At 46.8% G+C, this 24,164-nt stretch overlaps 1 protein-coding gene across 1 annotated transcript; it reads left to right on the forward strand.

Moving 5' to 3' along the window:
* The first annotated feature begins 2,626 nt into the window (after window positions 1-2,626).
* On the forward strand, window positions 2,627-8,745 carry ING1 (inhibitor of growth family member 1). Its single transcript, XM_081815210.1, has 2 exons — window positions 2,627-2,872; window positions 7,790-8,745. The coding sequence occupies exons 1-2, from the start codon at window positions 2,737-2,739 to the stop codon at window positions 8,491-8,493; spliced, it is 840 nt and encodes a 279-aa protein (XP_081671336.1). The 5' UTR covers window positions 2,627-2,736; the 3' UTR covers window positions 8,494-8,745.
* The last annotated feature ends 15,419 nt before the right edge of the window (window positions 8,746-24,164 follow it).

The following is a 24,164-nucleotide window of genomic DNA, read 5'->3' on the forward strand; positions in this document are numbered from 1 at the left end:
ATTTTAATACCTTTGTAAAGCTAGTAAATAAAGTATCTTCTGACCTTTTAGCCCACAAGGTAAACTGTCTTACAGAATGCAAGCTCCTCATCCCCAGTGCATACACAGTAGCTAGCACCTGGTAGGCCTCATGAAATATTTCTTGTTCAATGATTAAGATAACCTTTTGTTTCTGTGTCTGTGGAGTCCATGAAAACATGAAAGGAATCATTATTCAGATAGCATCGTGATTTTTAAAAAAGATAACCTAGTTCAAGCTGGCTTGATTATTGTTGGAAAGGGTAAGTTATTTCTAACCTTTATTCTTAAATTCAGACAAACACTACTCATTCCAGGGCCAATAAATGCAAGGATTCAAAGAACTTATCTCTTTCTTGCTACGGTACTTTAAAATTATTTATATGGTCTCAAAGAAAGGGAATTATTTTTCTTATTCAACTTCGTTATTGTCTCTCTATTCCATATAACGTCTCCGTTGCCACATGTCATAGTACTCAAGTCTCTCATGCAGACTAGTGGCCAACGAATTTTGTTGTATAAAATGAAATGAAATTTCATTCATCATTTGCTTTAAACCAGGCCAAGACTGGGAGAAGTGCGAATCCGTAAGTAAAATAACCATTCTCCCAATATCAAAGTGAAAGTTCTTTTGCTGTGGGGAAGGGATGAAGGGGTTTAATAGCGAAGATCAATCTATTTACTTCAAAGTGTTAATATCAGAGGTCGTTTATCTCCGCAGATGAGAACCATCCATTTCAAAGACAAAACAGCTCAAGTCAGGGTCCTCGGCTCTACCCGCATCCCTATCAGAAAATGCGCCACCGCGGATAACAATCTATTTTATCTACACTGGGTTGACCGGAAATACTACTGGCTTACATACAGTACTTTTATTTCTATTTATGTATTTTTTATTTAAAGATTTTAAGTCATCTCTACACTCAAGGTGGGGCAGGACCTCACACCCCGATTTCAACAGTGGCAGGCACCACCGAGTGAGCCAGCCAGGCGCCCCTAACATACAGTAACTTTAAAAACCTGCCAACGGCCTGGGTCTTGACAGCACGTCTCCTGGAGCAGGCGAGCACCGGGCTCGCAGTCTGCGGAGGAGCACCCCGCAGGCCCCAAGGCACCCGCTGCGCCGGGGCGAACCGGGCAGGCCAAGCGGAGCCAGCTCCGCCCGCAGAGACCGCGACAGGACACCCGCCCACCTGGGGGAAGGAAGACAGTGAGCAGCACAGCACAGCGGCGCGCAGAGGCCAGCCCGGGAGGATGCCCCGCCGAGCAGGGCCGTGCCCGCCGGACAAAGGCGGAGCGCGACCACGCCCACGGGGCGGGGCCTCAGCCGGAAGCAGCGGGCTGGCGCGCTGGCCCGTCGCCTAGGCAACGGGATCCTCTGCGCAGAGCTTTTCAGAAAGCCCGAATTCGGGAGCTTAGGGTGGGGAGAGAGGCCGGGGGGGAGGGGAGGGGCGCCCCCGAGACGGTACGGGTAGAGGACCCCGGACCCCCGGGACCGGACGTCTGCCCCGCCCCGCTTTGGGTGGTCTTTCTAATGAGAGCGGATCCTAGGGCACAGTCGGGAGGGGGTCTGGATCCTCCGCCCTCTGCGGGAGCTCAGTCCGAAAAGCAGCTCCCCTCTTGGGCCCCTTTGTCTCCAATCCGCTCCGCACCGGGCTCCGGCCGTCGACACAAAGGGAAAGCGGTGAAGACCGCGCAGGCGCGCGAGCCGCTGAGGTTGCTGGGAGCGGTGGTCCGGCCGCCTAATGGTAGGTCTCCTCCCTCCCGGCAATTGCGCATGCGCTATCGCTTCCGCCCTGCACGGCCCGCCCTCTCTCTCCGCCCATCGTAGGACGGGGGTTTCTCCTAGTCGGAGCCTGGGAGGAGTTATCCTTACTCGCCCCGCCTCTCCTTCGTCTTGATTGGCCCACTGAGGTGAGGGCGGCAAGTGGATTGGGTTTCGGTGTTGCCAGTCTGTTTCGGGCCCTATATATACCCCGCTCCGCGGCGTGTCGCTGGAATGAGGGGCTGGGTGTGGGTAGGGAGGTGACACCCTGGGCGAGCGATGGCCTCGGCGGCAGCCGTCCCACAACTCAGTCGGTTCCGACCGGCTCTTCGGCGGGGCTGGCTGCTCCCCACATTCCCCGGAGGTTCTGCATTGCCGCCCGACAGGCTCTGCTTCCAGTGCAAAACTCTTAGTAAAGTTTGCGCTTCGCCCACCGACCCTGTCCACGCGACCCCCTCCCCAGCCAAAGTGACAGACAAAGCCACACCCCCGCACTGCCGGGCCGGTGAGGGGCGTGATGCGGTGGGGGCGGGGCCCGCGGGGAGGGGGCGGTGGAGGGGCGGGGCGCATGCGCGGTGCGGGGGGCCGAATGTTTCCCAAGTGTTTGAAACTGGTATTTGGGTTCTCCACGTTGGACAAGTGCGGCGCGGCGGGCGGCGCGCGCCCCTTCCCGCGCTCGCTCGGCCCCGGCCCTGGCCCTTGCGCCGGGGTGCGCGCCCGCACGCGCCGCCCGCGCCCGCCCCGCGCCCGAGGCCGCCGAGCGCCGGCCGGGCCCGCCAGGCGCCGGGTGCCCGGGCCCAGGCGGCGCGGCTCGCAGATGTAGCGGCGCGGGGCCGGCCGGAGGGGGGGCGCCGGCGGGCGGGAGCTTTGCATTTTGCAGCGCTGGGCTCCGAGGGGGCGGGGGCTGGAGGAAGCGGAAAGCCGCGCCGAGTCGCCGGGGACCTCGGTGAACCATGTTGAGCCCTGCCAACGGGGAGCAGATCCACCTGGTGAACTATGTGGAGGACTACCTGGACTCCATCGAGTCTCTGCCTTTCGACCTGCAGAGAAACGTCTCGCTGATGCGGGAGATCGACGCGAAATACCAAGGTACGGCGGGATGGATGGGCGGGGGCGGTCGCTCCATCCCCGCCGGTCGCGGCGCGCCGCGGGGCCGCGGGCCGTCCTGTTCCCCGCCGGGAGGAGCCGCGGGCCCGCGGCGTCCGCTCTGGCCGGGCAGGAACAAAAGGTCTGGAGCCTCTTTGATTCGCCAAGGTCCTTGTGAGCGAAGCCCGGACACAGAGGAGGAAGGAGGAACGAGAGGTCTCAATGCCAGTCTGCGCGAGCAAAGCGCTCTTTGTAGTGAAGTGACGAGGCGGGGTGCTGCGGGGGAGGGGGCGCAGGGGGCGCAGGCTAGGGCGCCGAGGGAGGGATGTGCCGCGGTCGCTGGGGCTGAGGGGCGCAGCGACGGGGCTGCGCGCAGGGCTGCTGGGAGGGCACTGCGGGTGGCGGGTCCCCGGCTCTGCTCGCCATCCCCAGAGCCACCCCCACCCAGTCCCGAATCTGAGTGTTATATAAAGTCCGGGGTCGGCACTCCGCGCGGTGCGGCCCCGGTCGCCGCCGCCCCCGCCCGATCCCCCGGGCCTCCTGTGGAGCTGGACACCGAGTAAGGGCCGACGTGCGAGGGGCGGCGCGGCCGGGTGTAGTTCGCGGAGGGCGAGGGCTTTATTCTGTGCGTGCGGTGGGGAAGGGGAGGGGATGGAAGGGAGGATGGGTCGAGGAAGTCGCCCATCTGCTGTGCTCGGGGGGCGCGGGCAAAGCTTGTCGGCTTGCAGAGGAACATGGCAGGGAAGAGGACCTGTGGGTCGTTCTTTGCAGCCCCGGCTGCCCAGAGTTCCGGAGAGAGGCGGAGGGTTCGTATCCGCTGGGAATTGTTGGCTGTTGGGGAAACTTTCCTGCCAGGTCAGGCACGCCATTGGGGTCTGTGTATGGGACGCGGATCGTCACTGGGAGTTTACTAATGTTTACAGGGCTGCGCAGCAGGGAAACGGAAGCGTGGGGGGAGGTGGGAAGCGACCGCACGCCCCGAGCACGCAGGGAGACCCCGGGGGTATGGCGCCCCTGCGCGCTCTAACCGAGCTTGGGCTTCGCAGCGACTTTTATAGGGGTCTTATTAGCATATTGTGAACGTCCCGCTTTGGCTTCCTTGTGATTGGTCTTGGCGTTCCCCATGGAATGTCCTTATCAGTCCGCCGCTGAGCTATTGGTTGCTGAGCCGGATGAGGGTGGGCATTGCGCAGTGACTGGCACGGGTCTCTGTTTCCGCTGCCTTCTTTTTTCTTCAGAGGGGCGGGGAGGAGGAGGAGGTCGAGTTGATTTGAATGTCTTTGGGTCGCCTGGCCTCCGGCCTCGGATTGGCCATTGGCGCTGCGAGGGCGGGCCTTATTCGTTGATTCTGTGCTGTGATTGGCGCCCCTCTTGGCCTCCGCCCTACGGCCTGGCGAGCCCCACAGGCGGTGGCTCTCGGGGCGGGGCGCGACGCCCGCTGACCGCCTCCACATTGGCTGAGGGCCCGGCCCCGCCCCTGTCCCTCAGGGGCCCGAGCCTGGTCATTTCCGGCCGCCGAGCAATGGCGGCCTCCGGGGGTCGGGGGGAGGCAGGCCTGTCTTGGTTCCGGGGCTGCCGAGGATGCTGCTCAGGCCTCCTGCTCAGGCCCCAAGGACTCGCGGGCAGGCCCGCCGATGTTCCGGGGCCGCCCCTCCGGCGACCCGCGGGTGCGGCGGAGCGGGGAAGCGTGAGTGGCCCGGGGCCGGTGCCTGGCGAGGACGAGCCGGCCCCTAGGGCCCCGAGTGCGCCGAGCGAGGCGGCGACTCGGGGGAGCGAAAGAAGATCGGAGGATTCGTGGTCACCGGCACTGTTCATTATCGCTCTCAGGAAACTCATCTTCCAATTGTTGTAGCATCCCCCAGAGTTACTGTGTTGCTGCTTCGGGACCAGGTGTCCCGGGGAGGGAGCCCCCGCTGCGGAGCTCGCTCCTCCTGCAGAGAGGGGCCGCTGAGCTGCTGGGAGTAGTCGCAGCTCGTTTGGTGGACCTCACTGGAGATGTGGGGAAATGCTCACTTACCGCTTTTAGTTTTAAGGACCTATGTTGAAAGTCGAACTTGGCCGGCAGTCTGGCCTTAGTATACATCAGTTGGAGATTAGTTCAGAAAAATGGCTTAGAATTAGTTTACCCACTTTAAATGGTATTTGAGGCTGTGCTTGAATTATTGAATTCAAAATTATTTTTGCATTGTTTCAACTATTTTTTTAAATACCCACCCCACCATGGAAGTCCGCTTCTTCTTCTTTCTTTTTTTTTAAGATTTTATTTATTTGACAGAGAGAGACACAGCGAGAGAGGGAACACAAGCAGGGGCAGTGGGAGAGGGAGAAGCAGGCTTCCCGTGGAGCAGGGAGCCCGACGAGGGGCTCGATCCCAGAACTCTGGGATCATGACCTGAGCCGAAGGCAGACGCTTAACGACTGAGCCACCGGGGCGCCCCCGGAAGTCCGCTTCTTAACGAACGTCAGTGCAGCCTTTATATAAAGTTAAAATACGTTTCTAGTAGTTGGACAGACCAGATTAGGTTGTGCTACAGTCTCATTTCGTCCTTAAATTCTTTCCGTGGTACCATTGCTTCCTTACAGTGATATTGGTGTGGAGCATTTTCAGAAGGAAGGTCAGCAGCACTTGGAGCTGACGGAGCTGGGAGAAGCTCCTGGTGTCCTCGCGGGGCGCCCGCCTAGTTAGACCTGGTGCTGTTCTTGTTTACAGCGCATACTGCAGCGGCTCTGTTGATAGAGGACTTTGCTTGGGGAGTCTAAGAAATACATGTCATTGTGCAGGTAACAGAATCACTTCTTGGTAATTTCGTGGTGTGATTTTTGTTTCTTTCGCGCACCTGAGACTTCACATGGATGTAAGCTTGCTTGTGATGTAAAAAGCTGTATGTTACTGAATTTTATGTTAGCGATAATTGCGTTGTTTTTTCTATGAAAGGCTAATATTGTCTTTATCGATTTGGTTACCGATTAAGCCAAAAATAGCTTTGTTATAGTAATAGTAATATGCAATTAATTTAAAATAAATTGGAGAAACTCCTATTTTAACATCTATGAAATAGAACTTAGATAAATTGAGCCTATTTATTTTCAGAATTAATTATTCCCAGACACTATGAGACTATGGCATTCCTCCTTTCTGGGGGCAGATAGTCTACATTGTTTTTCTAGGAAGTATCTTCAGAGCTGTCTTTAGTTTAAAAATATAGCCTGGAAAATAATACTTATATTTAGGTAAGCTTCAGTGTTGGTCTGAGTTCATGTATTTATTTCAGTGTTAGGTTTATGCCTTATAACTATTCAAAGATAAGATCTGGAAGGGATGAGGGGTTACATTTTATATATCCTGCCTCCCACACTTGCTACCTGGAGAGTAAAATTGTCTTATTTTAAGAGATTGCAAAGGGTTTCAGGAGAAAAATCTGATACTGTTTATTCATTTTTTAGTAATCTCTACACCAAATGTGGGGCTCGAACTCACGCCCCCGAGATCAAGAGTTGCATGCTTTTCTGACTAAGCCAGCAGCGCCCCCTGATACTATTTTGATTTGTTACTCTTTGGGAAAAATAACTCTGGGAATTTGTTTGTATTATTTTTTTTAAAGATTTTATTTATTTATTTGAGAGAGAGAGCACATGAGAGGGGGGAGAGTCAGAGGGAGAAGCAGACTCCCTGCTGAGCAGGGAGCCCGATGCGGGACTCGATCCTGGGACTCCAGGATCATGACCTGAGCCGAAGGCAGTCGCCCAACCAACTGAGCCACCCAGGCAACCTTTCTGTTTGTATTTAAAAAGGTTTGTGGTTTTTTTTAAGATTTAATTTATTTATTTGACAGAGAGAAAGACAGCGAGAGAGGGAACACAAGCAGGGGGAGTGGGAGAGGGAGAAGCAGGCTTCCCGCTGAGCCGGGAGCCTGATGCAGGGGCTCCTTCCCAGGACCCTTAAATAGGTTTTTGGCAAGAATATTTATTTTCCTTATTTCAATCAAGATTATTTAACAACTTTTATATCTTGAGAAATTGCCTAATTACACTTTCCAAATTACATCTTAAAATCATATACACTTTTTTAAGATTTTATTTTTAAGTAATCTCTACACCCGGTGTAGGGCTTGAACTCCCAACCCCAAGATCAAGAGTCCCATGCTCTACCGACTGAGCCAGCCAGGCACCCCCTGTACAAAGTTTAAATTTAGTACTGAGGGTTTTTTTAGTTTTGGTAATGTTTTAAAATCTGTTGATTTTTACAGATGTGAATGTGTATTGTCTTAAGCAGTAAATGCAAAAGCAAAATCTGACCCCTTTGTTTTAAGGCAAAGCTAGGTTGTCTGACTTATTGTGACAAACCAGTCTTGTTTTTAGTAATACAGAGGAATAGCAAGGTTGGATGACAGCGATGTGACTGATAAACTGAGGCCCTGGGTCACTAGGTAGTATTTATATACATTCTCTGATTTAATAGGGTATTCTAGACATTGATGCATTAAAATAAAGGGAATAAAGGCATTTAAGTTAGAAGAATATTTGAGTGAAAACTGGAAATACAGGACATAAATCAATTAATTTTATAGAAAGTAGAAGTTGGGCATCAGCACTTCACCTAAATTTAAACTTTCGCCCTTAGTTGCTGATCCCAAGAGTAATGTTACCCATGCTTCTGAATGCAGAGTCCCTTGGGGAGCTTTGAGTGGCACTTTGCTAAATGGGGATTGTGTTGCATTTGTATTTAGTTCCAGGGATTTTTTTCAATAGGGGGAGAAAAGGTCTGCTCAAAATGCCTGTAGGTTATAGGATTTTCATACTAGGAAATCTTGCCTTGATTTTTTCTGTCCTTTGCAATTACTTTTTTATAGGCCAGAGAATTTAAATAAAGGGCTCAGTTGTGTTTATAGAATGGACATAATGCTTATTTTTCCTTTGCAGAAATCCTGAAGGAACTGGATGAGTATTATGAGAAATTGAAACGCGAGACAGACGGCGTCCAGAAGAGGAGAGTGTTGCATTGCATTCAGAGAGCCCTGATTCGGAGCCAGGAGCTGGGCGACGAGAAGATCCAGATCGTGAGTCAGATGGTGGAGCTGGTGGAGAACCGAACCAGGCAGGTGGACAGTCACGTGGAGCTCTTTGAGGCCCATCAGGAGGTCAATGACACCACTGGCCACAGCGGCAAAGCCGGCCAGGATAAGTCCAAGAGCGAGACAATCACGCAGGCGGAGAAGACCAATAACAAGAGGTCCCGGCGACAGCGCAACAATGAGAACCGAGAGAACGCTGCCAATAATCATGACCATGATGACATCACCTCAGGAACGCCTAAGGAGAAGAAAGCAAAAGCCTCCAAGAAGAAGAAACGCTCCAAGGCCAAAGCTGAGCGGGAAGCGTCCCCTGCAGACCTTCCCATCGACCCGAACGAGCCAACATACTGTCTGTGCAATCAGGTCTCCTATGGAGAAATGATCGGCTGTGACAATGACGAGTGCCCCATCGAGTGGTTCCATTTCTCCTGCGTGGGGCTGAATCACAAACCAAAGGGCAAGTGGTACTGTCCCAAATGTCGAGGGGAGAACGAGAAGACCATGGACAAGGCCCTGGAGAAATCCAAAAAGGAGCGGGCTTATAACAGGTAGTTGGCGGAGCTCGCGCAGCAGGGAGGAGAGCGGGCAGGCCAGTGTATTTATTACGTCAGTCACTGCCCGTCCTGGGGCACAAGGACCGTACATTGTATATTTTTAAAGAATATTAGAAAAGGAGCCGTTCCTTTTGCAGGGACGGCAGTGATCCTCTGCTTTTGTTTTCATTGGTACACACGTGTAACAAGAAAGTGGTCTGTGGATCAGCATTTTAGAAACTACAAATATAGGTTTGAATTAAACACTCAAGTGAGTCTCAGACTGATTTGTTTTGTTTTTGTTCTGCTGGGGTGGGGGTGACTTGGAAGCAACCTGACATGTTTCATGTGGAAAGAGATTTCATTTGGCATCATTAGCATTATTTTAATAAAAATAATGTTACCGCTTCATGAGCACATTTTTAAACATTAGCCAGATTGCCAAACTTATAGCCCATAGCAAATTTGTTTCTTGCTATGATAACGTATATCCATATAACAATCCAACATAAAGATTTAAGGTTTGAAGGTTATTTTTTAGACAGGTAAATGGTTAAGTTTTACATGACAGACATTTTTCTATTACTGGCCTGTTCCCCAAGTGGCCTTTTTTTTTTTTTTAAGATTTTATTTATTTATTTGACAGAGATAGCGAGAGCCAGGAACACAAGCAGGGGGAGTGGGAGAGGGAGAAGCAGGCTTCCCGCAGAGCAGGGAGCCCGATGCGGGGCTCGATCCCAGGACCCTGGGATCATGACCTGAGCCAAAGGCAGATGCTTAACGACTGAGCCACCCAGGCGCCCCTCCAAGTGGCCTTTTTTAAATGACTGGGCACAGTTTTTATTAAACCACATGGAAGTGGTCTAGTCGTGGAACTTCAGATCACACTTTTTTGCTATCACACATCTCAGTGTGGCTCCATGTTTCATTCATACAAGGCGTATAAATGTACATTTCAAGTGAACTTGCACTTGCTGCTTTGTAATTGGAAGCCTTTGTAGAACCGAGGTGTGTTTCCTGCTGCTGTGTGCATGAGAGCTTACAGATGTGAGGTCCAGAAATAAGTGAAATTTGACCGGTTTCCTCCTCTTGCAGTATATTTTAATTTGGGTGTAAGTAATTTTTAAATTGTTTTAAAAATCTGTATACCAGCAGTTTAGGCAAAGCCTTAAAGCACATTTTTTTTAATTGTGCTTAATAATGAAGTAGAAGTACCTAATTGCTAGCAAATAAATGTCAAAACAGAGTATATTTTTAGACCAGGGGTTAGGAAATTACTGTCCATAAGCCAAATCCAGCCCACTGCCTGTTTTTGTAGGGCCTGTGAGCCAAGAATGAGCTTTACATTGTTAAGTGTTTTTTTTTTCTTTTTGTTTGTTTGTTTTTTGAAAGAGAGTGCGAGCAGGGAAGGGGCAGAGGGAGAGGGGGAGAGAGAATCTTAAGCAGACGTCATGCCCACTGTGGAGCCCCTCAGGGGGCTGGATCTCACGACCCTGAGATCATGACCTGAGCCTAAATCAAGAGTTGGATGCTCAACCAACTGAACCACCCAGGTGCCCCTGTTAAATGCTTTAAAAAAAAAAAATCGAAAGAAGAACCCTGTTAAATAACACATGGACGTTGTAATAAAATTCACATTTTAGCGTCTGTAAATAAAGTGTCACTGGCACACGGCCATCCATGCTCATTCACTGAAGCATCGTCTGGGCTGCTTTGTACGACAGCAGAGTTGTTTGCATCAGGCATCAAATGACCCCCAAAGCTGGGATCGCTTATTTTCTGGCCCTGTGCACAAGAGGTTTGCTGACCTCTGATTTAGACTAACTTCATTTCTTTTTTTTTTTTTTTTTAAGATTTTTTATTTATTTGACAGAGAGAGACACAGCGAGAGAGGGAACACAAGCAGGGGGAGTGGGAGAGGGAGAAGCAGGCTCCCCGCAGAGCAGGGAGCCCGACGCGGGACTCGATCCCAGGACCCTGGGATCATGACCTGAGCCGAAGGCAGTCGCTTAACCAACTGAGCCACCCAGGCACCCTAGACTAACTTCATTTCTAAGCAATAATCTGGTTCCCATTTCAAAGTGAAACTCGGTGGAGAGAGTTTGTTTCCTCCCATCTCTTGTGAAGCCGCCACAAGGAAGAACTGGGATCATTGTAGCTTCTAAAGCTCTATGTGGCTTGATTTCCATAAAACACTACGTTGTTTTCTGATTGTTTACTTCATTTGACATTGAGAACTTTATTTGTGCCAGACAGAAATCCCTCAGTGTTTTACAGTGAATTTCCATTATAGAGACTATTTGGTAGAGAAATGCAAATTGTAGTTGATTATACATTAAAATGTGAACTTTTTGCATATCAGTACCTACGAATAGGCATTTACTTTCCAGCAAAACTTCAAAAACGTTTCAGAATCTTCTTGAATGTTAAAATTCAAGATTTACCTAGAAAATAATAAGAGGTTTCTTCTATGAAAATAAGGTACTAAAATACTTGATGACAATCCAGTGCAATAAAAGTGGTTTAGAAGAATCTTTGCTTATATGAAATTCCACTTGCTAGTTTCTACCTCTATTTTAATTAGAGCTAATAATGAAAATTACGTTATGGGAGTGAAGATTGACTAGAACATAGTTGCTAATACTGGATTTCTTCATATTTAACAGTTTTGGGGTCTATAAATGGCTGTAGTAGAGAGACAGGCACAGAGGCTAATCTTTGCTGGGTTTGAACCCATCTTTGTCCCTTAGGGGTTTGATCTTGAATAAATAGCTTAACAATTGGTCCATGGTTCACTTTTAAAATAATTGTTTTATAAAGGGTGCTTCCGAGAAATAAATCAGGTTAAGTGAATAGGAGCCTGGCATGCAGGATAAAATATATATCAAATGCTGGATATTTTCCCCCACGTTTGATGAAGTTTCCAATAGGGACAGATGGCTAGGCATTCTTTCTTCTAAACACGTGGAACATCATAGGGCAGATTTTGTTAGATTTGGCGGTCTTAAATCACTTTTATTATTTCCAGTGAAGAGTAAAATCACACGTGAGTACTTGGAACATCAAGATTTAGGCTTTAGATCATGATTAGATACAGGAGTAGGAAGATGCAGGTGGCTCTGGGAAGCAGCGCGAGGGGGCTGGAGTCTGTGGAAATAGACACCGCCAGGCTAGCTCTTGTAGACTGCTGCTTCTACTTATTTGTTTGTTTATAAAAGAATTTTTTAATTGAGGTATAATTGACATAGAACGTTTTAGTTTCAGATGTACAACATAATGACTGGGTATTTGTGCGTATTGTGAAATGCTCACAGGAAGTCTAGTTAACATCTGTCACCACAGTTACAAAATCTTTTTGTCTTGTGATAAGGACTTGTAAGATTTACTCTCCTAGAAGCTTTCCAATCTGCCAGATGGAGTCACACTGCAGCAGGTCACCTCCCCACGCTGTAAAGTCAGCGGGAGGTTTGTATCTTTAGACCCCCCCTCACCCGTTTCGCCCAATCCCAATCCCTTCTCTGGCAACCGTCGGCTGTTTGCACTTAACCACCGAGTTATTACAGTTCAGGGAAACACTCTCAAGTGTTCCCGTGGGAATGAATTTTAACCTGGCCCAGGAAACGTGGCTCCTTCGGTTAACTAGTGTGCATTGCGAGGCCCTGGCGTGGCGTTCCTGGGGCAGAAGGGGCTGTCCCTCCATCCCGAGAAGGAACCCTGCAGTGTCAGGACCCACCGGCCACCCCCGCAGACGTGCCTTCCAGTGACTCGGACGCTGCAGTGTGGTCCTCTTGGTACCCAAGACTAGCACAGGGGTCAAGTGCTGAAATCAGGAAGTGCTCACTGATATAAAAGCCACTGTACCGCTACCTACTTATCTTAGAAAGGACAGTTACGTACTTGAAATGTCCTTCTGTATCTCATGTTCATACAGTGTTCCAGGTAAAATGTATCCAGATGTTAAACCTTTCCATGAGGCAGAGTTACTTTTTGTGCAGCCACATTTAAAGACATAATGTGCTTTTGCAGGACATGAGCTTGGTCTGTTCCATCTAAAGTAATGTATGATTCTTCGTGATCCCTACGTGTATAGAACAAGATCTCCCGCTCTGTTTCAGCTTCTAACCTGTCCCGCTTTAGTCTTGGGGCCCAGGTGGTTTTAAGCAATTCGGGAGGTAGCCTTCCGGCTTCGTTGAATCCGGGGAAACTGCTAGTCAGCAATGACTTCTCACCCACCCTCCACAAGTGTACGGGGGGGGCCCCCCCTCAGGAAGGTCACAGCAGGGGGCGCGTTTGTCATGAAGCAAAACAGCCTCCTTAGGTCTTTAGGGGGGCTTTGTTTCAGAATATTTATTCAGTTGTTTTCCTCACAGACCAAACACTAGTGTGCTGTGTAACCCCCCTCCCCAAAGGGTGACAACAAATACATAGTTGTAACTGGAAAGAAGAAAAGCATTAGGCCACTTCTCTTGCCTCAAATACTTGTATTACCTGATTTTGTTCATAAATGTTGATGCTCTCTCCACTTAAAAAGAAGTCCCTGCAAGCAGTAACTGGTTAAGTCTGGTTTGTGCCATTCAATGCTTCATTAAACCAGAGTCTTATTAAAGGAGAAAATGCTTGGGCTTAAGTCAACTTTAAATAAGACCATTCGTCTGGTATATACGGCCACTATGTTAGGGACTTTGTATTCCTGATGTTAACTCTTCCTCACGGCCCTGCCTGGGAAGATGCTAGTGTCCTGGAGAGGGTGCCAAGACCCAGGTGAGGGGCCCTGCCTCACACAAGGCCATACGTCCCACCTTGGCTGCAAAACCTGTGTCCTCTCACCCCCAGGCTGCCCATGCAGATGGGCTTAGCGGTCAGCACACGGCGCTGTTGGCCCCAATGAGCGGATGCTGAGAGTGGAGCTAAGTATCTACACTGGTCTTGTCTCTGTTCTCACTTCCTGTGTGATGGGGAGTTACCCTTGGTTTAGGACTAGGAAAACAGGAAGACCTAAGAAACTCGCCTGGTCTGGGAGTAGGGCTGGAATAGGGGCCCAGGGCAGTCAGCCTGGGGTCTTCATTGCCCGGCTTCTCACGTGACTGAAAGAACCACGCTGCCGAGCCCAGGAGGGCTTTTTCCTCCAGCTGAACGAGTGCCTTGTCCTCGCCCGCCTCTCATCTTGCCTTGTAGTAAATTTCAGGACTGTCTTTAACCCCTAAGAGTTTAACCAGTTTATCAGGCACAGAGTGCCATCCCAGAATCAGTACGAGATGTGAAGTCAGAAGGTCTGAATCGGGACTGAGTCCAGTTTAACGTTGGGGAGGTCACTCGTCTCGCCCAGGGTCCTCACAGGCAAAATAAGGCCAGTGATCGTGCACGTCCCACGGGTAGGAGGATCGGCCCAGCTCATTTTCGAAAGTACTGTTCAAATGCTGAATACTACGCAAAGAATTTTGGTCCACTATCAATGATTCTAGCTAACAGATGTGTTCTGCGAAATGGAAGTGAGATTCCTTACAGCTGGAGAGAAACAGGCCAGTCCAGCCGTAAAATAAAGTGGCCGCTTCGTCTTCCATTCCGTGGGAGGGGTGGGTCTGCAGCTGCTTGTCTGTAAATGAATCTGTTTCTCTTTGTAGAACACAGAAGTGGAGAAATACAGTTAAATTTGCAGCAACAATCAAAGCCTATTTCTTGTTGACTCACCTCTTAATTGAATTCAAGCAGGCAGAAAATTAGTTCCGTCCCTTCCGTGCGTAGGTGAGGAAATCAAAGCTCAGAACGGGGACGTCACTCAGCAGGTCAGTGGTGGGGCTCCTGGGCCGGATGCAGGTAGTCCGGTCCCTCAGGCTGGCGGCCGTCCTGCCGCCCTGCTGTCCTGCCGCCCTCTGCTGTCAGAGCCTGGGCCTGGGCTCCCTTCTGTAAGCGTTAGGCGGAGCTGCTCTTCATGGAAGGTAGAGGCCTTCAGGAAATATGTGTTCAGTAAATAATCAATCCATGAATTGACATAGAAAAACAAGACATTTTCTTTTCTAACTTCTAAATGTTCTGTGATCACACCTAAGACAGAATTTCCAATTTGTTTGTGGGAAGGAAATATTTTTACGAGAGATGTATAGGCCATTACAAATGCTATATTTCTAAATGATTAATATTTGAGAAATTGAATTTGGTTAGATTTTGATCACCCCAGGCATTTGATATTTTCTATTATAAAATTTTATAAAAACAAATGTAAATAATTGTTCACTGGGTTTATTAACAATCTGTCCACATACAAAGATGCTTTAAATGGTTTGCTGTCTCCCAAATTTTGTTTTTTTCCTGTGTGAGAAGTTGCTTGATAAGTATTTGTTTTCTCCACCATTGTATTTAAGCATCTCTGGGTTGCAAGTAAAAGTAATTGACGGACTGTGCCTGAAGCAAAGATGGGAAAGGTAAGAGCCATGTCAGAAGACCCAGGAAGCTGAGCAGCAATGAGGACAGGCAGCATAGCTCCTGTGACCCCAGGAACGGTTCTGCCCAGCTGGACAGACGCACTTGGTGGCGATGGCCAAGGGCAGACAGCGTGCTAGACGCTGAGCCACTGCAAGTCTGGCTCGGACAGTCAGGTACTGTGTTGGGAGTAAACTGTTCCTTTTTTTAAAGAGGAGACCTTGCATCCTGATATCCAAAATCTTTTTTTTTTTTTAAGATTTTATTTACTTATTTGACAGAGAGAGACCAGCGAGAGAGGGAACACAAGCAGGGGGAGTAGGAGAGGGAGAAGCAGGCTTCCCGCCGAGCAGGGAGCCTGACGCGGGGCTCGATCCCAGGACCCTGGGACCATGACCCCAGCCGAAGGCAGACGCTCAACGACTGAGCCACCCAGGGGCCCAAAGATTTTATTTACTTATTTGACAGAGAGAGACCAGCGAGAGAGGGAACACAAGCAGGGGGAGTGGGAGAGGGAGAAGCAGGCTTCCCGCCGAGCAGGGAGCCCGACGCGGGGCTCGATCCCAGGACCCTGGGACCATGACCCCAGCCGAAGGCAGACGCTCGACGACCGAGCCACCCAGGCGCCCAAAACTTCCATTTTTAAAATCCTTCTTACCCTGATAGATGCCATGTTTCAAACGGGTGATGACAGCCACCATGGCAACCAGACTGGATTTGGCTTTATTCTTTCCGCATTAGTTGGGATATGCTTAGGGAACGGAAGTTAACTTGTATAGTTGAAGGTAAGTCAAAATTAGGTGGTGGTGAGGATTATAACTATTCCATGGTCAATCTACATGATTTCCCAAAATATTTTTTGACCCTTTGCATCATTGATCTGCTCCCTAAACATGATTAAAACTTGAGTAATGGTGAAATACTCTCGGGGCACAAAGATCTGTCATAAAGCATCAGGTGGTTGCAGGCAGTGATGCCTAAGGCCGGACTTGCCCGGCATGTCTCGCAGCTCGTCATGCAGTGTCAAAGGCTAATAAGGAGCATTTCACTTTGCAAACTTCGAAACCTTATTTCTAGACTCAAGAACATTAGCCAAAGGGGAAACTTGACCAAGCTGCAGAAGGGAAGGATGAGAACGGAATGTGTGAGGACAATCCTGAGACAGTTTGTGGGGTTTATTCCTATTACTTCATACCGACAAGTCATCAGAACGTTCAGCATCAAGCACATCATTCTCACTTAGTAACCTCGGACAGGATGTACCGGTGTGGTGCAGATCTCAACAAAGTTCCAGTTCTTGCCACTGAGTCTGCGGTGCAACCTACTTTTTGAAAAATACAGACAGCTAAATAGACCACAGAAAAGCAAATTGGACCTAGAGGCAAAAATTCAATGTGGCAGGATCACTGGGGTCACGGCTAATGTCTTGAGGAAGCGACATACATGGACGGATTTGACGATTTTATTTCTTCCTTTACTCCTAGAAGGCTACTTTGTAGTATGACTCTTAGAACAAGTTTATTGATATTTTTTAATATCTGGCATAGGGAAGAGGCCGACGAATGACATATCTGGGGTGTGCACGGGTAAAAAATTGTTCCATCACCAAAAGCATTACATTCCCCTCGACAACAGGGCAGCTTGGGATCTTAACCGTTGGGGGTGCCAGGCCAGTATTCCTTAAGCACAGAAAAAGCAAAAGGTCAACCCCAGAAGTAAAGATGACAATAAAATCAAACATAATATTGAGAGAGTTGGTATGCTCTGTCTGCAGAAGCCACGAAAAACTTGTGATCGAGATGCTGGACCAAGCCTCAAACACTAAAAAAGCTGGATATATTTCATACGAGGGAGGGAAAAGGTTTTAAATCTGTACCTAAGAGCAAACACAAGAAAGGAGATTCCCCCCAAGCAAAGCAACTCAGTAGGAAGAGTGAGGAGCTGCTGAAGAGGTACGCAGGCCACCAACCTGGCCGCTCATACAGTGCCCACTGCTGGCCCCGTGGAACTGTGGGGACCGGTGGGGACCCCAAGCCCATCGAGACGTATCTTCCCCGGAATGTTTTTCTGGAGCTACCAGGACAATGACTTTTCCATTGGAACTGCTGAGGTGTGAGATTTGGATCTGGGGCTTCTGGGGGTTGCCTTGTGCACCATGTGGAGAAAGTCATCCTGGAAGATGGAGAAAAACATGGTCCTTGATGGCATCGTTCGAACCCCTGGGATGGCCAATATGGGAGTCAAGAAACCCTTTTGTTCTTAAGCTACTTCAAGTTGGGTTTGTACTAACCGCCCCCATTGCCCAACCCGGCTCACCTCCCCAACAACACAGCTCCATCTGTCTTTACAGATTTCTTTCTAGGATATCATACACACGCCTCTGTGGTGGTTTTGAAGCCACAAATTTATCACTCTTCCCATCAAAGGCGGGGCCTAGTTTCCCTCCCCTGGCCTCTGGATGAAGCTCCGGCCTGGCCTGGGCTCACAAGGAGAGACCACAGCCGGGACGCCCCGAGATTTCCCAGCTGATGGTGGACAAGGCAACACAGCTTCTGGGCAAACCCAGTCCATGGAGCCTCACCCTTGGGACACAGCCTCCCGCAAAGGCCACACGAGTGTTCCTGCCACAACCTCAGCTGAGTCCCCTGGGCAGCCAGGGCTGCCCGACTCAGCCACTAGACACATGAGTGAGTCTGCAGGTGGTTCCAAGTCCAGGTGACACCCGAGTGCACAGAGATGAGCTGTCCACATCCCCCAAGCCCTTCCCAAAGTGTAGGTGCCAGAGCAAATTAAGTTGGGGGTGGTTTGTTACCTAGCCATAGGTAACACGCAGTTTTGCCTTGCTTTGTACTTAAATGTCATCGTAGCCTATGTATTGATCTTACGCTAGCTCATTTTTTCCCTTTGTAACACTTTGCCCTGGAGCTCTTTCCATGTCAATACATATAGATTAATTAACCTATAATTAACTACTGCAAATAATTCTGTCCTCATTTATTTAAACACTCCTCTGTTGATCAACATTTAGATTGCTTCAACTTTTTCCTTATTGCAAGCCATTTTAAGATAAATATCTCATCATGCACATGTGTTTTTCTCTATGATACAGAGATGAAATTGTAATAGAAAAACCTCACACTTTTATCTTTCTGCCAAATTGCCCAAAAAGCTGTGCTTTTACACTTCTACCAGCAGTATATGAACTTACTTACTGCCCCTTATCTTTATCATCACTGGATATTAACAAAATAAATGTTTTTCCCATCTTGAGAAAAAAATATAATTATACATGATACATTACATTATAATTAACATATTATATATTAACTACTTAAATGTTACATATTTTATACATACTATATAATACATACATATTGTATATTTTATATATAAATATATGTATTTAAATATGATTTGCACTTTCCTTGTTTGTAGTGATTTTTCCGCAACTCTTCAGGTGGCCATTTGTATGTATTCTAAAATTACTAATTTTCTTATTGCTTTGTTATGTGCAAATATTTTCTCCCAGTCTGTTGTTGTTATATTTGTTCATAGCATCTTTTGTCATAAAGCAGCTTTAAATTTTGAGCTTGGTATCTCTGAACTTTTTTTTCCTTATATGAGTTTATATTATATTTTGATTAAGAAAGTCTTTTCCACCCCAAAATTATAAAATATTCTCCTATCCTCTTTATATTTTTAAAAAAAACCTCCTTTATCCATCTGGAATTTATTTGGTGTTTGGGGTAGGGAGTTCCTGAAACTCCTTGAGTATGATGGGCCAGGGGAGCGATGCCTCCAGGTGTGGGGAGTGGCCCCTGGGGTAGCCGCCTGTGCCCTCGGCGGGACGGGGGGGGGGGGTGTCGCCAGCTGCATGACCCCACGTGACCCCAGGTGGTTGTTTCCCGTCTCCAAGGCTCAGTTCTTTCGTGAAATGGTAAGAATACGTCCACATGAAGTTCAAGTGAGAGAAGTATGTAAAAGCGCGGGGAACTTCAAATAATCTTACAAATTAACCCACACCAAGTATTTCCCCAAATGGATGGGCCATCGTCCAGTCCAATGCTGAATAGTCTGTTACTTTCTCAATCCTATGAAATGTCAACTCTATTATATGCTGAAGTTTCATATATGCACGCATGTCTCAGTTTCCACTGACTGACTGATTCCTGCAATAAGCTCTACTGTTTTTGTTGCAATAGCTTTACGGTATCTATTTTTATATTTTATAGGGCAAACATTCTATTCGCTTCCATTAGCTATTGTAGATTAATTTGGAGGATACCTATGTATTTGCTATTTGCATCTCTCATGCAGGTATATAGTGTGCTTCCATTCACTTATGGTATCTACTGTATCCTCCAGTGAAGTTTTATAGTTTTCCTCCTATTTTTTATTGGTGTTTTGCATTTTAGTTGCTACCATACATGGACCAGTTCTTCCATAATTTTGCTTTATTGGCTATTATTTGCATGCAGGAAAGCTGTTAAATTCTGTCTGTCCAATCCTTGATCTGGCCACCTTGGACATTTCCCATTAGTTGTAGAACTTCATCAGCTGACTGAGATTTTCTGGGTAAAGGATCATCAGGGTCCAGGTGCCTAGAGCTTTTCCATGGCTCTGGTTCCTTCCTGCCGACATGGGGTGAAGACCGGGGTAGAGGAGTGGAACCTTTCCACACTTGCCTAGAAATATTCTTCAGTTTCAGGATGAAACCCGACATTCTGCATTGCCAGGATTTTTGTACTTTGATTATTAGTTCTTGCACTGTATTTATCCAGGGCTTATGGGAGAGCTGTTGTAACCAAGCAGTGTATTATACTTAGTGATTGATTTCTTTGGACCAGCACTCCTAAATAGTAGTTTCAGGTCTGTCAGAGGTTCGCTGGTCCAACCTGGGTTCTTTTCTACATTCTCCTTGCTGACAGGGTGTAGGGAACCTGTGGATTCTTGTACTTTGAGTGTAGTTTCACCGAGGAATGGATGGTCCACAGCACCTCATGAGGTCCTGTCCCATGAAGTTGGAGCTGGTCCTTCAGGCACCTGCTCTTCCAAGTCTTTATTGACACCAAGTCTCCAGGATTCAGGTGGGGAACAGATACATGGGTGTGTCCATTAACCTGCTGGAAGCGAACTTAAGCATTGAAAGTACCTGATAGTATCCAACTCCCCAAAGGAAGCCTGTCAGGAACTCCTAAGTCATGAAAAGGGTGTAGAAAGAGTCTTCCATAGAACATCTAGGAGCTTACCCCAAGCACACTTCTGGGGGCCACGCTTACCCGAAGCAGGGCATCCAGCAAGGCTTTTTCCCCAAGTTGGTCTTTTGGCATATCTTTGCCAAAATTCATTTTTTCTGTTTTCCCAGTTGGTTGTGGTTCCAGGAAGCATGTCATTTTTATGGAATGCCCAAGGCACTGGACACTGCTTGTGTGGCTTTTGCCACAAATGCCAACTCCATCGTCATGCTGAATTGCTAGCGGCAGTCCAAACGTGGGAATGCCTTCATTCAAAGGTGTTTTTGACAACTTTTGAGGCCTTTCTAAACAGTGTGGGAAGGCTTCAACCCAACTTGTAAAGATGTCTACAAACACTAGCAAATACCGAGAATTCCTGTTGTTTTTGGCATCATGGTAAGGGCTGCCTGCCAGCCCCAGGTTCGGGGTCTCTAAGTTGTTTATCTTTCAGAACTGGTGGAGGCTCAGTCTTAGGACTGTTTGTAACACACATGTCACATTTCTGAACAGTTCTCTGAAGATCAGGACCTGCAATACACTTCTGGACCCACTGAAGAGAAGTGTCTCACCCATCATGGGTGCTTCAGTGAATATGGTTAGTTGTGTCTTCCATAAGATGTTCTGGAACAAGGATTCATTGTATCTCCAGCCAGCTTTAGTGTCTGCATGGTGCTCAAATGGCCATGCCCTAGCTCTTCTCAGGTCTACCTTGGTTGATAGTAAGTTAAGTCTACGTCTGGTACTAAAGTCATTATAGGGGGTTTTGGAGTCTTTGTACTGACTGCCAACTTGGCAGCTTGATCTGCCCAATTGTTCCCTTAGGCAGTCAGTCTTATTTCTGGTGTCCTTAGCAGTGGACAGCAGCTGATGTGTCACGGCTGCATCCAGGTCTTCATTGTCTTTAATCCATAAAACTGTTCTAATCCATGAATATCTCAAAGTCTGGATTTTCCAATGGCAGATCCATCAAACTGGGATGACTGGAATAAACTTGTTCAAGTACCTCTATGTCTCCTTATCTGAGTGGCCCATACAATGACAGGCATGAAGACTGTCTACACATGGGTCACTGTGGCAATTCCTCTCTTAAGATGACCTCAAGTTGTCCAGCTTCAGTCCAGAGGGCTTCAGGAAAAAGAGCAGTTTTAGTTCAATGATTCCAAGTCAAGAAATTGGGAAAAGATTGGAAACCTTAGTTTGGAGAGTCATAGCCAGACATTTGAGGAAAGCAGAAGAATTCAGGATGCAGCCCAGTTTTATAAGCAAATAACACTCAAAGAGAACTGATCAGAACTAGAATCTAACATCCATAAATGTGTGTTACTGAAACATGATTTCACCCTCTCGAATCACTCTCATTTCCAAAGATAGTCAAATCAAGACTAATTTGTTTGTAAAATTAGTCCAATTTTAACAAACTTGGCCTAATTATTTACATAAGCACAGCAAGAATAGTGATTAGCCATATAGTTGTTTTTCTGTTCTGTTTTTAATCTGCTTTACTGGAACTTTTCATAAAGAATTTCAGATTGAAGTTTTAACAGCTTCTTGAGGCTAAGAAGCCAAGTCAAATACTTTCGATCAGACTGCCTGCAATACCTATAGGTTTGGGTGAATTCTCTTCTCAAAGTCCCTCAAATATCCTGAGGTTCTTGCCCCTGCCAGGAAGTGACCTTTACTCACTTGGTCAGGCTGCAGGGAACCCCGTAAACAAGGTACCAGGCTGGTTTTTCCAAGGGGCTCTGTTGGCTCCATAAAGTCAGCCTTGAAGCTGTCTGGTCATGTCTGAGTCTGTGCATGTCTCTCTCCAATATGACAACCCAGTCAAAGCCTTGGTAATATGACCAATGTTTCCAATGGTGTCCTGTTGCAAGAACAGATTCTTTTTTAACTCATACAAATAAATATATTGCCATGAAAATATGTAAATACTGAGTGTTTCTGAATTCTGAAATGGGGAGAAAAAGACAAAAGTTTCATATTTGTTTACAAAGGAATATTTTACAAAATTTCTGTAAGTCATAGGTAGCTTTAAATCTGGAAGAGCAAACATTAGAGAACCAGCAGTGTTTCAAGCAAGAGTGTTTGACACAGTTTTCCCATTAGTTCCAGAAATTCTTACTCTTACTTTTATGATCTTAAAGGTATCAGAGACCTGTATTTGTCATTACAATGCAATCGACAAGGAAATTCAGTGACACACAACATTTCAATAGTAGGATTACAAGTGATGACATTATACCAGGACATATAAAAACCTTAGGAATTCTATATAATTTCTGGAACAATCATAGTATCCCACCATATAATAAGGTTTATTATCACTAAGAAGGTTTATCATCACTTATTTGACAATGCTTCCCATGTGATTTGACATACCAAATAAAAAGCAAAATTAGTCAAAAAGACTTCATTTAGAAGTTGAACTTAGGGAAACAATTATCATGCAAATGGATGCCAAAAGAAAGCCAAGGTAGCAATACTTAAGAGTGGACAAAATAGACTTTTTTTTTTTAAAGATTTTATTTATTTGACACAGAGACACAGCGAGAGAGGGAACACAAGCAGGGGGAGTGGGAGAGGGAGAAGCAGACTCCCCGCAGAGCAGGGAGCCCGATGCGGGGCTCGATCCCAGGACCCCGAGATCATGACCTGAGCCGAAGGCAGACGCTTAATGACTAAGCCACCCAGTCACCCCCAAAATAGACTTTAGAACAAAGACTGTAACAAGAGATAAAGAAGGGCACTATAATAATAAAGGGGGCAATCCAACAAGAAGATGAAACCATTGTAAATATTTATGAACCCAACATGGAATCACCCAAGTACATAAAACAAACATAAAAGACATAATGGACAGTAAAATACGATAATAGTAGGGGACATTAACACCCCACTTACAGCAATGGACAGAAAACCAACAAGGAAACAGTGGCTTTGAATGACACACTGGACCAGATGGACTTAACAGACATTCAGAACATTCCATCCTAAAGCAGAATACACATTCTTTTCAAGTGCATAGGGAACATTCTCCAGAACAGATCACCTATTAGCCCACAAAACAAGTCTCAAAAATTCAAAAAAATTGGTCACACCATGCACCTTTTCTGACCACAATGCTATGAAACTAGAAATCAACCACAAGAAAAAGTCTGGAAAGAGCACAAATACATGAAGGTTCAATAACATCTACTCGACAATGAATGGGTCAACCAAGAAATCAAAGAAGAAATCAAAGCACATGGAAACAAATGATTACGAAAACACAACAGTCCGAAACCTTTGGGATGCCAGGTGTTCTTATAGGGAGGTTTATAGCAACACAGGCCTACCTCAAGAAGCAAGAAAAATCTTAAAACAACCCCACCTTACATGTAAAGGAGCTAGAAAAAGAACAAACAAAACCCAAGCCCAGCAGAAGGAAGGAAATAATAAAGATTAGAGCAGAAATAAGTGATGTAGAAACTAACATACAATATTACAGGTCAATGTAACCAGGAGATGGTTCTTTGAAAAGATTAACAAAATTGATAAACCTCTAGCCAGACTCATTAACAAAGGGAGAGGGGGAGAGGATCCAAGTAAACAAAATTACTAATGAAAGAGGAGAAATACCAGCCAACACCACAGAAATACAATTGTAAGAGAATTTTGAAAAATTATATGCCAACAAATTGGAAAACTTACAAGAAATGGATAAATTCCTAAAAACATATGATCTACCAAAACTGAAGCAAGAAGAAAGAGAAAATTTGAACAGACCAATCACCAGCAATGAAATTGAATCAGTAATAAAAAAAAACTCCCAAAAAACAAAAGCCCTGGACCAGATGTTTTCACAGGTGAATTCTACCAAACATTTAAAGAAAAGTTAATACGTATTCTTCTCAAACTATTCCAATAACTAAAAGAGGAACTCCAAACTCATTCTGTGAGGCTAACATTATCCTGATACCAAAAGCAGACAGACAGGGCGCCTGGGTGGCTCAGTTGGTTAAGCGACTGCCTTCGGCTCAGGTCATGATCCTGGAGTCCC

This window comes from Leptonychotes weddellii, chromosome 3 (genome assembly GCF_054177405.1).
Source record: "Leptonychotes weddellii isolate Sample4059 chromosome 3, ASM5417740v2, whole genome shotgun sequence".
NCBI classification, from domain to species: domain Eukaryota; kingdom Metazoa; phylum Chordata; class Mammalia; order Carnivora; family Phocidae; genus Leptonychotes; species Leptonychotes weddellii.